Raw genomic sequence first — 15,115 nt, 5'->3', positions numbered from 1 at the left:
AATAAAAATTTCTCAGGAATTTAATTATTTAAATTAGAATTTGCATATAATTAGTCGGAAGAAATCAATTATTTAAAATTTTTTAAAAAATTCTTAGCAAGAATTCAATTATTTTTATAAATAATAAAATGCTTTTATTAATAATAAAATTCGTTGCAGGAATTCAATTTATTAGCATGATAAGAAAGAAGTAAATATTTTTGAAGAAATTAGGAAAATGTCAGGAAAATAAAATATAGAATGGAATTTTTGTCAGTTTTGTGAAGTGTCTAAAACGAGTTTTTTTGGTCGTCAAGTTTAATTTTTCGATAGGTACTTTTTACTACTTTCTTTTAGTTTAAAAGCTACTTTTTGCTACCTTTTTTTAAAATTAATTATCGAGTGCGAAGTCTGGTATTCGTATTTAGTATAACACCGAAAAAAAATTTATTTGATTCAAATAACCGATTAATTGACTATTATCAATTAAATATTTAATTGAATCAAATAATATTTATTGGAGTCATTTAAATGGTTTAGTTCATATTTGTTTCAAATACTGAAATTATTTATTGGCTCAAATACCATTTTTTAATTGAGTCCAATAAATGTTATTTGATTCAAGCAAATAATTAATTGAGTCCAATAAATATTATTTGATTTAAGTAAATATTTAATTGATATTAAAATTAATAGGTTATTTGAATCAAATAATTTTTTTTTCAGCGTAGTAATAGTATTCGTATTTAGTATTAATTAGTATTAATTAATCAGTCTACTACAAGACTGAATACTATAGTATTCAGTCTTGTAGTCGTATTGTTTTTTTAGTATTTGGATTATTATTAGTATTAATGTGTACTTAAAACTATTAATAATAATATTTATTAATAGTAATAGTGACTAATAAAAATATAATAAAAATAGCATAAATATTAAAAAAGAAATAGTGACTTAGCCAAAAAATATTTGTACAGTTTTTCTAAGGATATCAAATTGAGACAAACAAAAACGTATCAAAATAGTTGCGAAACAATGTTTTGATAAGTTTTTTGTCTCAACTTGATATTCTTAGAAAATGTGTGTGTTAATAGTTACAGTTTTATTAATAATTTATTTATTAATATTAATAGTGACCGTCAACATTAGAATAAATAAAATAAATATTTTCTTATTAGGATCAAAAACACCGTTAAATATTATATCAGAATCGATTAGTATGTGTGCGCACAAGAACAATTCTCTCTCATTGCTATAATGCTGCTCTCTTTTTATTATCGAATTCAATTATCATTAATTATATTCCGAAAAAACGGAAGTATAAATGAGGAATACATTCTTGTTTTATATTTATTGCTTCATTTTCACGAATACAATATAAAATTATGTACCCATGTTGATACTCTCGCTTACAGATTCAGTAAACTATAATCTTCGGAAATTTACTACAATGTTTTATTGTCCCGAACACCTGTTCAATGTTATTTTAGTGCATTTTCTATATTCGAGCATTAAAATTATTTTCAATTTCCTGCATATTATTTATATCTAGATATAGAAAATTCACTAAATGAAATAGAGGGATTTTTTTTTTTTGTTGACTTTTGATATAATAACTTTCTGTGTGTGATGTATATTTAGAAAGTGAATTGGTTTTCGCATTGTACAAATATTATTTATGTGAGTAAATATTGTAATAATGTATTGAAAAATTTATGATTGGAGAATAGGTGTATAGGTATTTATATGGTATATATTTCTTATGTAAAATTGATATATGGATGGGTTGCTATTAAGTTTAGAATTTTAAAAATGTGTATATGGATATTTTCTTTATTAATAATTTTGTTGTTATTTATTAATAGAAAAGTGTCTATAGTACATATTATATGTTTGCTTAAGGTGAAATTGATTAACGTAATTATGTTTTATATTGCGAATGTTTAGTATTTTTAATACGTGCATTTAAAGAAGGTGTTATTGAGAAACTTTGTATTTATGTGGAGCGTAACGCGTGCACTTTACACGCGCTCGCAATTTTCAGTGAAATTAACAGTCTCTTATAATGTTGCCTTTGATTTGAAGAAATGATCTTCCAATTCGAATGTTGATTAACATTTTCGAGAAATATTCAAATAGTAATTTTTTTTTTTTTTTTAATCCAAATTGTTCGTTTAGAAAAACTATGTATTTCACTCGGAGTCTAGTGAACTTATTTGTTTCAAGTCAATATTATTTGTTTCAAGTAAAATTTAGTTGTTTCAAGTAAATTTTATTTGTTTCAAGTACATTTTAGTTGTTTCAAGAAAAATCTATTTGGTTCAAATAAATATTATTTTGTTAAATTTTATTTAGTTAAAAAAATGTTATTTGGTTCTAATAAATTTTATTTGGTTAAAAAACTGTTATTTAGTTCAAACAAATTGTATTCGATTGAAATGCATCCTATTTGGTTCAAAAATAATATTATTCGTTTCAAATAAATTGCATTTGGTTAAAAAAAATTGTATTTGATGGAAATAAATTTTATTTAGTTCAACAAAATTTTACTTTCTTGAAATAAATTTTATTTAGTTGAAAAAAATGTTATTTTGTTGGAGAAAAGGTTATTTATTTCGGATAAATTTTACGTGGTTCAAAAAATGTTATTTGGTTCAAATAAATTCCATTTGGTTCAATTAAATTTTGTTTGGTTCAAAAAAATGTTATTTGGTTCAACTAAATTAAATTTGGTTCAAATAAATTGCATTTATAAATTGCATTTGGTTCAATTAAATTTTATTTGGTTCAAAAAAAATTTTATGTGGTTAAAAAATGTTATTTGGTTCAACTAAATTGCATTATGTTCAAACAAATTGTATTTTATTGAAATAAATTTTATTTAGCTAAAAGGAATATTATTTGGTTCAAATAAATTGCATTTGGTTCAATTAAATTTTATTTGGTTGAAATAAATTGCATTTGGTTCAATTAAATTTTGTTTGGTACAAAAAAATTTTATTTTTAAATTTTATGTGGTTAAAAAAATGTTATTTGGTTAAAAAAATGTTATTTGGTTCATAAATTACATTTGGTTCAATTAAATTTTGTTTGAATCAAAAAAGTTTTTATTTTTAAATTTTATGTGGTTAAAAAAATATTATTTGGTTCAAACAAATTGTATTTGATTAGAATAAGTTTTATTTTGTTAAAAAAATGTTATTTGGTTGAAATAAATTTCATTTAGTTAATAAAATGTTATTTGGTTGAAATAAATTTTATTTAATTAAAAAAATGTTATTTGGTTCAAATAAATTTTATTTATAAATTTTATGTGGTTAAAAAAAATTTTATTTAGTTAAACTAAATTGCATTTAGATCAAACAAATTGTATTTGATTGAAATAAATTTTATTTAGTTAAAAAAATGTTATTTGGTTAAAATAAATTTTATTTAGTTAAAAAGAATGTTTTTTGGTTGAAATAAATTTTATTTGGTTCTTACTCACACCGTAAAAAATTTCGGCACTTTTTACATGATAAAATGAACAGAAATTTTTCTAAAATAAAAAAGAAACAATTTTTTTCGATTAAATGAACGAAAATTTGGTTTAAAATTAAGAAGAAAATTCGAAATATTCTCATTTATTCACTTGATAACTTTTTTAATTACTTACTTGGAAATGTGTAAAATTTGTGGAGAAAGATTGTGTTTTTTGGGTGTGTATGTGTGCATACACGTATATATAAGGGAAAAGTAGAGAAGGAAATTTATGGTGATAAATGTTTTTATTTGCAAAAGTTATTGCTCTACTTTTTTTTAATGGGAAAAACACAGGAATCAATAGTGCAGAAACTAAAAGGAGTAATCGACAAATTCTTCAACACTTTAGCAATTATAACAACTTCTTTTGTTTATTTCTTCATTAGCTTTTCCCTTTCTTTTCAAGATATTTATAAATATAGAGTATAAATATATGTAACTCGCGCACATCATAAGATTTCTTCACTTAACATTCCGATTTTGGTGGAGAATTATATTGAAATTGACGATAAGCCGTGTATTTTATTTTTCGAATTAATAATTGTAAAATTAATAATTATAATATAAAAATAATATCAATATGATAATTAAAATTAGTTGCAATTATGATTGTATCATTGTGTTTAATTATAATTTATAGGTAATAATTATTATTTTTATACGATCATAATTAAAATTTATTTATTTATTAAAAAAAATAAATTTTTTTCCTTTACTGTTCGAAAAAATGTTTTATATATTGAAAATAGTAATAATAATAATAATAATAATAATAACAACAACAATAATAATAACAACAATATAGTAATAATATAAATATAAAATAATAATAATAAATAAATGATAGTAATGGTAATAATATTAAAAATAATAGGAATAATTTTAAATTTATTGAGAAAATAAATTTAAGGTTATTAATAAAAGTAAATTGTTTAATAGAAGAATCGAATGAAAAAATTATGAATGTTTTATACTTAAAAGCTTGGTCTACTTTTATTCTCTTTGAAATTAATATTTTTTGAAAATATTTTCACTAAAATGAGATAATTTAAAAAATTTTAATTTCAAGAACAAAATAAATGGATTCTATTAAGAACACTGATTTTTTGGTTCTTTTTAAACTTTTTCTTGAAAAGTTTTAGATGATTAAATAAAAGTTTCACCTTGTCTGACGTAAGCAATTTTTTTCCACTTAAAAATTTGTATCACTTGGCAAAAAAAAATTCTTTTTTCCTATGGGAAAGTATTCAGTCTTTTTTAAGTTTTTACGTTTTTAAATGGGACTTCATTTCAGTATTAAAATTTAAATGCAAAAATATTCTTCTATTTTTTCTTGAAAAATTTCCAATTCAATTAAAACCAATATTTTGAATTGGCGACTTAGGCGAATTTTTTTTGAGAAAAATATTTACTTAATTGAAATTATAGATTGCTTGTTTAGTGTCAAATAAATATTTACTTGAATCAAAGAATTTTTATTTAAATCAAATAAATTGTATTTTAAACAATCTTTTAGTATTTAGAGCAAATAGAATTTATAATTGACTTGAGTAAAAATTATTTGATTTAAGTAAATATTTATTTGATAATAGACAATATGTATAATAATATGTAATAATAATAATAATAATATAATATAATAATAATATAATAATAATATGTATTTATTTATTTTTAAGATTTAAATAAAAAAATAAAAGTAAATAAATAAATTTAACAGAGGATTTTATCTGGATCAGTTATAATAAATTTTAACTACATTAGCGAAATTTTTAATTGTTTCTGTTAAGACTTTCGCTATTCTAAAGAAAGTTATCGTTGCTCCAGGTGAAGTATTTTTTCTTCTACTATTTGAAAAAGATTTTTATATAATAATAATAATAATAGTATTATTATTAATAATAGTAATACTAAATAATAATAGTAATATTAATAATAATAATAATACTAAATAACAATAGTAATATTAATAATAATAGTAATATTAATAAAAATAGTAATACTAAATAACAATAGTAATATTAATAATAATAGTAATACTAAATAATAATTAATAATAGTAACAATATTAAACAAAATTAAAAAAATTTTTAATTTTTGAAAAAATAAATTCAAGTTTATTAAGAAAATGAAATAATGTAAATAAAAAACGATTGTAAAAATAAGAAAAAAATCGAAAAATGAAAAATTCGTTGAAATTGAAGAAAATCGATTATTAAAAAAAACAAGAAATTGTCGAATTTGATTAATTTATTTTTCCTTGGATGAGAAATGTTTAATTTCAATTTTTAATATGAACACGTACGTATTGCGTTCGTGAGTGAAGGGTAGTAGAGTCAAACTACTAGAGTGTGACTTTAAACTATTCTCATTGGTGTAACGTTGAAAGAAAGTTTGACGATTAACAATATATTATATGCAATGGGCTTTTTTTTGTAAAAAAGAAAAAAAAAAGGAAAAAATTGTATATGTACCTATAGAAATAGACATAAACACATTATTATATTGAGATGGTGCAAAAGCAACGCGTCACTAGGTCATACCCACCCATTCTCTCTCACTCAATGTTCAATATTCGTCTTTATATTCTTGCGGTTAGAAATTAACTCCCATTGGGTGGGAGATTCTAGAGCGTCGGTAGTCTTCTTTTTATCTTGTATAAAAGAGAAGATGCCTAGTCTTGGTTCCTGCAATATATCTGGATCACCCGAACGGGATACTACATTCGGTTAATGTTTATTTAGTGAAAAATATATATTCGTTTTTTGGTGCATTTAAAATTTTTATTATTTTCTTCATCATGCGGCTTTCAGTAAGTTTTTCTTTCTGCTTTTTCTTTAATTTGTTTACTATTTTTTTTGATGTGGGTTTTTATTTTTTAATTAGTTTTTGATTTATTTTTTAATTTATTTTTTTCACTTATTTTTTAATTTATAGTTTATTTATTTTTTAGTTTATAATTTATTCTTTTACCTTTATTTCTTTTTAATTTTTAATTTATTCATTTATACCTTTATTTCTTTTTAATTTATAATTTATTCATTTACCTTTATTTTTTTTAATTTATAATTTATTCATTTACCTTTATTTATTTTTAATTTTTTCTTCATAATTTTCTTACAATTTTTTCATTTTAATTGTATAATTTTTTTTGTTATTTTTTCATTTATAATTTTCTATTATTAGTATTTTTTTATCGGTAGGTATATTTTTATTTATAGAGGCCTTTTTATTTACTTTTTTTTATTTATTGTTTTTTATTATTACTTTTTTATAAAAAAACAATGTTTTTTATTATTTTATTGCAATTTTTTGTTACTGAATTTATTCTCTTTTTATTATTAATATAAGTTAAAATTGCAAATTATTTATGGAAAATTTACTCTCTTTGTTTATTACTTTAAAAATTGTAATTATAAATTTTTGTGATAATAATATAATTATTATTAACATTATTAAATTCGTATTTATTTATTTAAGAAACAACAAAAAATAACATAAAAATTATGATAATATTTTATCAATTATTATGTTTGAATTTTTGAAATTTCATGTAGTTGTATTTTTTTTTTTACTTGCGTAAATTTTATTCTATAAGAATAAAAGTCACACAAGTTAAGAAAATTAATGCATATAGGAAACGAACGTTTAAATTACGTTAAGGAGAATCAGTAAATAATTTGCTTAATACACTGAAATCTTACTAAATGGGACTTGATAAATAAAAATAATTACTATTATTAATTTAAATAATTTTCTTTGATTAATTGATTTGAAAATTAATTCGTAGTTATAAATTAATTGTCCCATCTAATCAGGTTTGACTGTATCCGTTTAGAAAAAAATCTACGTCAAAAAACAGTTTTTCAATTAAATTATTAAATATTTCGTTTGGAATTTTCAAAATTTTTTTTATCATTAAAATAAATAAATAAAAATAGTTTTTCTTGATAAATAAATGAAATAATATAACTATATAATATAATTATTACTTGTAATATATTATAATTAATTTATATAATTATTGTATATTAATATTCCAAATCTAATATTTATAATAATATAGCAAGCATAAATTATTAATATTATTTTTTATTACGTATTTATTATTGAATTATATAATTATAATTGTATAATACAATAATAAATATAATTAATAATAATTTTGATAAATAGAATAATAAATATATATAACATAAAAGTATAATAAAAAAATAAAAAATTAAATTAATAAAAATAATTAATTAATAAATAAAATAAAAAATGAATAATCAATTTTAATTATTAAATTAATAATTTTTTTATAAATATAAAAGAATGGAAAGAAATTTTTTTTGTGCGTAGATTTATAAACTTTTTAGCTTTTTTTTTATTTCTCATTGGAAAAGTATTTTAATTTTAATTTCATTTTTTTCTAGGTGTCTTTTATTTTCCTATTAATAGCATGTAGTTTTCTAACAATTGCTGCAGAGTAAGTAAAAATAAAAATTTTAAAACATATTTTGTTTTTTAAAATTCGAACTCAGTCGTCAAATAATTAAAAAATTGAATAAAATTGAATAAAAATAAAATAAATAAAATTGAATTAATTATTAAAAAAAAAAAAATTTGCCTTTTAGGAGGAAGGTAATTTTTATGATACCACGACACGTAAGAAGGAGTCCGGGTGCATCGTGGCACTCTCATATGAGACCACCGCCATTAAGAAAATCCCATTATTCAGCTGACGACATTTATCCACATCTTTATAATCGACCGAATAGTATTATTTATGGGAAACCTGCATTTCGCCATAGCGGAAATTATCTTCCCCATGGGGGCGATGATTTTGATCAAGGTCACGAGGGAATTAACAATATTGTCGTACCCCATGGTAAAGGCATAACTCACGGGATTTCCTATGGTCACGGTTATATACCATATGATAAAATTAAAGGCAATTTTTCACCTCTGAAGGAAGGGTAAATATTTTTTTATCTCACTTATCTACTTTTTTTTTTTTTTTTTTGCTTTTAATATTTAACTGCAAGCGATTTAGCCAATTTCTCACGCCTAGAAATATATTTATTAAAAGGGTGATATTTTTTTTCTAGAAATAAAATATTTATTTTTGATACTCTTTTTTCTTCTTTTTTTATTTTTTACCCATTTTATTTTAATTTGTTTCTATTATTTTTGTACACTATTATTTTTGTATTTTAATTTATTTCTACTATTTTTTTCTATTATTTTTGTACACTATTATTTTTCTACACTTTCTATTATTTTTATATTTTACTTTTTTTCTATTTTTTATTATTGTCGTATTTTTATTTATTTTTATTTATTTTTATTATTTAATTAACAAAAATTTCCAATACTTTTTGGACTTTCAAATTAAAATAATTATGCCTTCAACATAAAATTACTTGAAATAAAGTAAAATATACAAAATAATAGAAAGTAAAATACAAAAATAATATTTTTGTATTTTACTTTCTATTATTTTCATATTTTACTTTATTTCTATTTTTTATTATTTTTTTTTAGTATTTTTATTATTATTTAGGTTTTTTTATTTATTTTTATTATTCTAATTAAGTGGATATTTTTTATTATAAAATTTAGGCGAAGATGAAAATTCCAGTTGATAAAATTTAAACGGACTGATTTGCTGTTAATTATTATTTTTTTTACCTATTATTTTAATTTAGTTATATTATTCTAATTAGATGGGTAATTTTCATAGGTTATAAAATTTTAGACGAGGATAAAACTTTTAGTATATAATTTAAATTGAATTGCAAATTTTTTTTATTGATAAATTTTTTTTTTATTACTTTTTACCTACTATTTTAATTTATTTCTATTGTACTAATTAGGTGGATAATTTCCCTTCGTTATTGACTTTAGATGAAGATGAAAATTTCAGTAAATTAAATTTAATCGAACTGATGAGTAAAAACATTGCAATTTTTCTATTATTTTAAATAATAAAAATTTTAATTTATCTTGAAGGCAATTATTTTAATTTGAAAGTCCAAAGTATTGGAAATTTTTGTTAATTAAATTATAAAATGTTGAGTATTAAATGAAAAAAAATTCTGTGATTAGTTACGGTATATTAATCATTTATTTTGTATTGTTTAATGACGTTGATTAATTGTTAATTTTATTTTAGAATCAGAATTAAAGTTTAATTCATCTCTATAGTTATAAAGTCGTCAAATAATTTTTAATATTGGATTTTACTTTATTTTAATTTTTCTAATTGCTGTCAATAGAGTAAATCATAATTTTTTTTAATATAATTGTTATTAATGGAAGTATAGAGATGGAGGGACATTAATAATAATAGTAAAAAAAAATTATAAAATTGGAGAAATTTGTAGAAAATTGCTGAAAGTTACTTTAAAACTTACTTTACTTCTATTTTATAGAAAGTTTAAGATTCAGTGGGTGATAAAATCAATGCAAGATGTAAAATACCAATCAAATCACACGATTATTATGCGGTTATCAAAGATATCAAATAAACGCCCATTGAAGAAATTTTATCTTGTTTTTAAAAATGTTTTTTCGAAATTTTGTTTTATTTTAAAAAATAGTTTTTATTATAATTTTATTTTTATTGTAAATTTTTTTTTTATTTTTAGTATTGATCGTTTATTTATTTTTTTTTTTTAGTTAGTAAATTAGTTTCAATATTTTTTTCATTTTTTTTTTTTGTAAATAACATTTAAAAATTTATTTATTTATTTTATACTGATAAGGAAATTGAAAAAAAAATGAATTTGTAATTTTTGTTCAAAAAAATCTGATTTTCTCATTTTGATTTTAGATTTGCGGAAAATCATCATTTACAGGATTCATCGGATGATTCATCTTTTTCACCGCTAGATCCAAGTCATGTTAGTTTAACTACTGAAAGTGACACAGATTCCTTTCTTCCAGGTCAAAGTGGATCTTATGATGCCGAGTTGACTGGCAAGACTGTAGAGGATGAAAATAAACTTTTTAATTCAAGATCACTAGCAAAAACTTCATTTGGCGACAAACTTTCGTTAGATAATGTTAATAGCGCCTCAGCTGGTGAGGAAAAATCAATTATTGCCAATGGTGGGTTGTAAATTTTGGAAAAAACAATTTTTATTTTTTAAATTTTATTTCTATTTTATTCTTTTTTGTTTCTATTTTATTTTATTTTAATTTTATTTATTCTTTCTTTCTTTTAGTTTTATCTATTTCTGTTTTATTTCTATTTTATTTATTTATTCTTTCTTTATTTTATTTATTTCTGTTTTATTTTCTTCCTATTTTATTTATTTATTTATTTATTTATTCTTTCTTTACTTTATTTATTTATATTTTATTTCTATTGTTTAATTTTATTTCTACTTTTTTATTTTATTTCTACTTTTTTATTTTATTTATATTTTATTTCTAATGTTCCTAAATTTTGGACGTTTTAATTAACGACAATATTTTTTTAATTCTCTTACTTTGGTATTTTTTTATACAAAAACAGGGTTGCTACAAGTCAGGGAAATCAGGGAATTCTGAAAAAATTGGGGAAAGTAGAATTGGTCAGGAAAATCAGGGAAAAGTCAGGGATTTTTATTTTTTTTCTCTTCGAAGAAATTCAATTATTTTAAAAAATTTTAATGAATATCTCGTCAAGAATTCAATTATCTTTATAAATAGCAAAATTTTTCGCCAAAAATTCAATTATTTTCAAAAATTTTAATAAAATTCTTTGCAAAATTTCAATTATTTTCAAAAGTTTTTCGCAATTTAATGATTTTGAATATTTACTATTTTCATAAAAATTATAAAAAAAAATTAATTATTGAAAACAATTTTTGATACAATAAATTCTACGAAAACATTTAATTATTTTCATAAATAATAAAATTTCATTTACGAATTCAATTACTTTCATCGCAGGATTTCAAATATTTTTAATGCAATTTTAAATAAATTCCTCAAAAAATGCAATTATTCTTAAAAATGTTATTAAATCTTGACGAAATAATTTAATTATCTTGATAAACAACAAAATTCTCCCCATAAAATCAATTTATTATTTTAAGGAATTTTAATAAAATTCTTTTCAAAAATTAAATTATTTTGATAAATATCCAAAATTTATCACAAGAATTCAATTCTTTTGAAAAGTAATAAAATACTTTACGCAGGAATTAAATTATTCAAAATTTTTTTTTTAAATTCTTGTCAAGAATTAAGTCATTTTTATAAATAGGTAGCGAAATTTGTCTCAAGAATTAAATTATTGGCAAAAATTTTAATAAAATTCTTGGCATAGTTTCAATTATTTGAATAAAATTTAATAAAATTCTTCGAATAAATTCAATTATTTTCATAAATTATTATTTAAATTCTTCTCAGGAATTTGAATTCCTGAGAAGTATTATTTATAATTTATTTATTATTAATTTATTTTTTTTTAAATTTTAATGAAATTCTTCAAAAAGTTTTCAATAATTTTCAAAAATTGTTATAAAATTCTTATTTTTTAAAATTTTAATGAAATTCTTCAAAAGGTTTTCAATTATTTTCAAAAATTGTTATAAAATTCGTATTTTTTAAAATTTTAATTAAATTCTTCAAAAAGTTTTCAATTATTTTCAAAAATTATTATAAAATTCTTTAATATAAAAAATTTTAGTAAAATTTTAATTAAATTCCTTAAAAGAAATGAATTACCAATTTACAAAAGTTGTTAATAAAATTCTTCGTAAAAATTAAATTTTAAGAAACATCCAATTATTCAATAAATTATTTAATTTTGTACCTATTTAAATAATTGAATTCTCGTAGAATTTTCTAATAAAAATTTATTTCAAAATGAATTTCGTTTAAAATTTTAGATAATAATTGAATATTAAAAGCATTATATAGCGTGAATTTTTAGAAATAATTGAATTTTGAAAAGTTTTTAAATTCAAATCTAATAAGGATTAAATATTTATTTAAAAAAGAAGTTGTTGATGTTTTCGAATAATTTTAGTTTTGAGGGAATTGTGTAAATAAATGTAATAGAACATTTTTGCAGTTTTTTCTTTATTTTTTATTATTAAAAATACATTTATTTAATATATTTTATTTTTTTTTTTATATTTTTTTATCTAATCATTTTTAGAGTAAATCAGAAATTCTTTAGGGTCAGGAAAAATGTAAAAATTCTGTTTGGAAATCAGGGAAAACAAGGTTAAATTTTTGTGGCAACCCTGAAAAAATTTATTTTTTATGCATTAAAGAAATTAATTTCTAATTAAATGACTAATTTTACATATTTTTTATTTGTTTTCATAGCAATTTGTAAAAATTTAGCAGAAAAATTGTCGTTCATTTGAACTTTAAAAATCCTTGAGAGAATTATTTATGTTCTATTTTTCACTTTAAGCGATAATTTTGTATTTAATTTTTTTTGTATTTTGTTTTTTATTATTATTTTATTTTGTATTTTGTTTAAAATAAACAAATAAATAAAGAAAGAAAAAAGAAATATATAAAGATAAAAAGAGAGAAAGGAGGAAAGAAAGAAAGAAAATGAAGAAATTTATAAAGATAGAAAGAGAGAAAGGTAGAAAAAAAGAAAAATAAAAATAAAAAAATAAATAATGAATGAAAAAAATTGTTTGTAGATTATTCAACATCGTCGCACGTGACGCAAACGGAGACAACGTCGAGTCCAACGATTTTCGTGCCATCGCCAAAAATTGCAGGCAGCACTTATGGAGTTGTGATTCGTGACAGTGTCTCTCTCGATGAATACAATAAAAAAGTTGAGGAATTGACAAAATCATGGCCGGGTGTTGTGAATATTCCCGGAATTCACGGTGGCAATATACAACATGCTGGGCAAAATATTCAACAATTGTCAATATCGTCGTTTCCGGGTTCGAGTTTTCCTGCCGCTTCAACTTGGACATCGTCATTGGCGGGCAGTCAGGGCTATTCTGTTAGGGAGGATATTGTCGAGCCCGAATATGATTTTCGAAAAATGCCCATTCAAAACAGTCCAATGCATTCTTTCCCCAGTCCTGGCACTGCAAGTTTGCCTAATATTCAAACTTCGTATTCGTAATTTTTAGAATTTAGAATTTAAGTGAATACGATTTTTATTCAGTACGAATTTGAGTGAATATGATTTCTATTCAAATATGAATTTTTGAGTGAATACGATTTTTATTCAATACGAATTTTCAAGTTTTTTATTCTCATTTGTGTTAAATAATTATTTTTTTTAATATGACGAATATTAATTCGTCATTAAAAAAAATAATTATTATTTGTTTCCAATTGCGTAACTAAAAATAATTCGATAATTCGACATTAATTTCTTTGTTTTGATAACAAACTGAAACAGAATTTGGGAACAATTTTTAATTAGTTTCGTAAAAAATGTGAAGTTAAAGGACTTAATGAACCTAAATTAGATTCATGTAATCGTGAATTCGTGTTCAGGAAAATTTTTTTTTTTTGTGATTTATAGAAATCATTTGCTTCGAGTTGTTTTTTATATATGGAAAATGAATTTTCTTCGATTCAAAAAGAATTTTTTTGATTCAATAAGAATTTCTTTCATTTAATAAGAAATTTCTTTGATTCAACAAGAAATTTCTTTGATTTAAAAAGAATTTCTTTAATTCCAGAAGAATTTTTTTGATTAAAAAAAATTTCTTTCATTCGAAAAGAATTTCTTTGCTTCCAAAAGAATTTTTCTGATTAAAAAAAATTTCTTTGATTCAACAACAAATTTCTGTGATTTGAAAAGAATTTCTTTGATTCCAGGAGAATTTTTTTGATTAAAAAAAAATTCTTTCATTTGAAAATAATTTCTTTGCTTCTAGAAGAATTTTTTTGATGTAAAAAAAAATTCTTTGATTAGAAAAGAATATTTTTGGTTCCAGAAGAATTTTCTTGATGCAAAAAAATTTCTTTGATTTGAAAAGAATTTTTAAAAATTTAAAAAGAAATTTCTTTGATTTGAGAAGAATTTCTTTGATTCAAGAAGAAGTTTTTTGATTCAAAAAAATTTTTTTTATTCAAAAAGAATATTTTTGGTTCCAGAAGAATTTTCTTGATGCAAAAAAATTTCTTTGATTCGAAAAGAAATTTTAAAAATTTAAAAAGAAATTTCTTTGATTTGAGAAGAATTTCTTTGATTCAAGAAGAATTTTTTTTGAATCAAAAAAATTTTTTTGATTCAAAAAGAATTTTTTCTGATTTTAGAAGAATTTTCTTGATTTAAACAAAATTTCTTTGCTTCCAGAAGAATTTTTTTGATTCAAAAACATTTCTTTAATTCGAAAAGAATTTCTTTGCCTCCAGAAGAGTTTTTTAAAATTTAAAAACATTTCTTTGATTCGAAAATAATTTCTTTGATTTCAGAAGAATTTTCTTGATGAAAAAAAAATTCCCTTTATTTAAAAAGAATTTTTTTGAATCAAAAAAAATTTCTTTGATTCAAAAAAATTTCTTCTTCAAACAAATACCTCTTTTGGTTTGTAAGAAAAATTTATTTTGAATGAAAAAAGAGAAAAAAATTTCTTTGCATTAACAAAAAATATTTTCTGGTTGTACAGAAACGAGAAAATTTAGTTTTGTA

General features: G+C 20.4%; 1 protein-coding gene across 1 annotated transcript; it reads left to right on the top strand.

Moving 5' to 3' along the window:
* The first annotated feature begins 6,162 nt into the window (after nucleotides 1-6,162).
* LOC122506866 lies at nucleotides 6,163-13,889 on the top strand. The gene is made up of 5 exons (XM_043619261.1): nucleotides 6,163-6,313; nucleotides 7,920-7,972; nucleotides 8,121-8,462; nucleotides 10,322-10,599; nucleotides 13,149-13,889. The coding sequence occupies exons 1-5, from the start codon at nucleotides 6,302-6,304 to the stop codon at nucleotides 13,589-13,591; spliced, it is 1,128 nt and encodes a 375-aa protein (XP_043475196.1). The 5' UTR covers nucleotides 6,163-6,301; the 3' UTR covers nucleotides 13,592-13,889.
* The last annotated feature ends 1,226 nt before the right edge of the window (nucleotides 13,890-15,115 follow it).

Source organism: Leptopilina heterotoma, unplaced genomic scaffold, assembly GCF_015476425.1.
Source record: "Leptopilina heterotoma isolate Lh14 unplaced genomic scaffold, ASM1547642v1 Lhet_114, whole genome shotgun sequence".
Classification (NCBI taxonomy): domain Eukaryota; kingdom Metazoa; phylum Arthropoda; class Insecta; order Hymenoptera; family Figitidae; genus Leptopilina; species Leptopilina heterotoma.
This window is presented reverse-complemented; position numbering and strand designations above follow the sequence as displayed.

Excerpts from the sequence above, each read along its gene's own strand:
- LOC122506866 (XM_043619261.1), top strand. Across the intron at positions 7,973-8,120 it reads TTTCTAACAATTGCTGCAGA|GAGGAAGGTAATTTTTATGA; the intron begins GTAAGTAAAAAT and ends TTTGCCTTTTAG. Across the intron at positions 8,463-10,321 it reads TTTTCACCTCTGAAGGAAGG|ATTTGCGGAAAATCATCATT; the intron begins GTAAATATTTTT and ends TTTTGATTTTAG.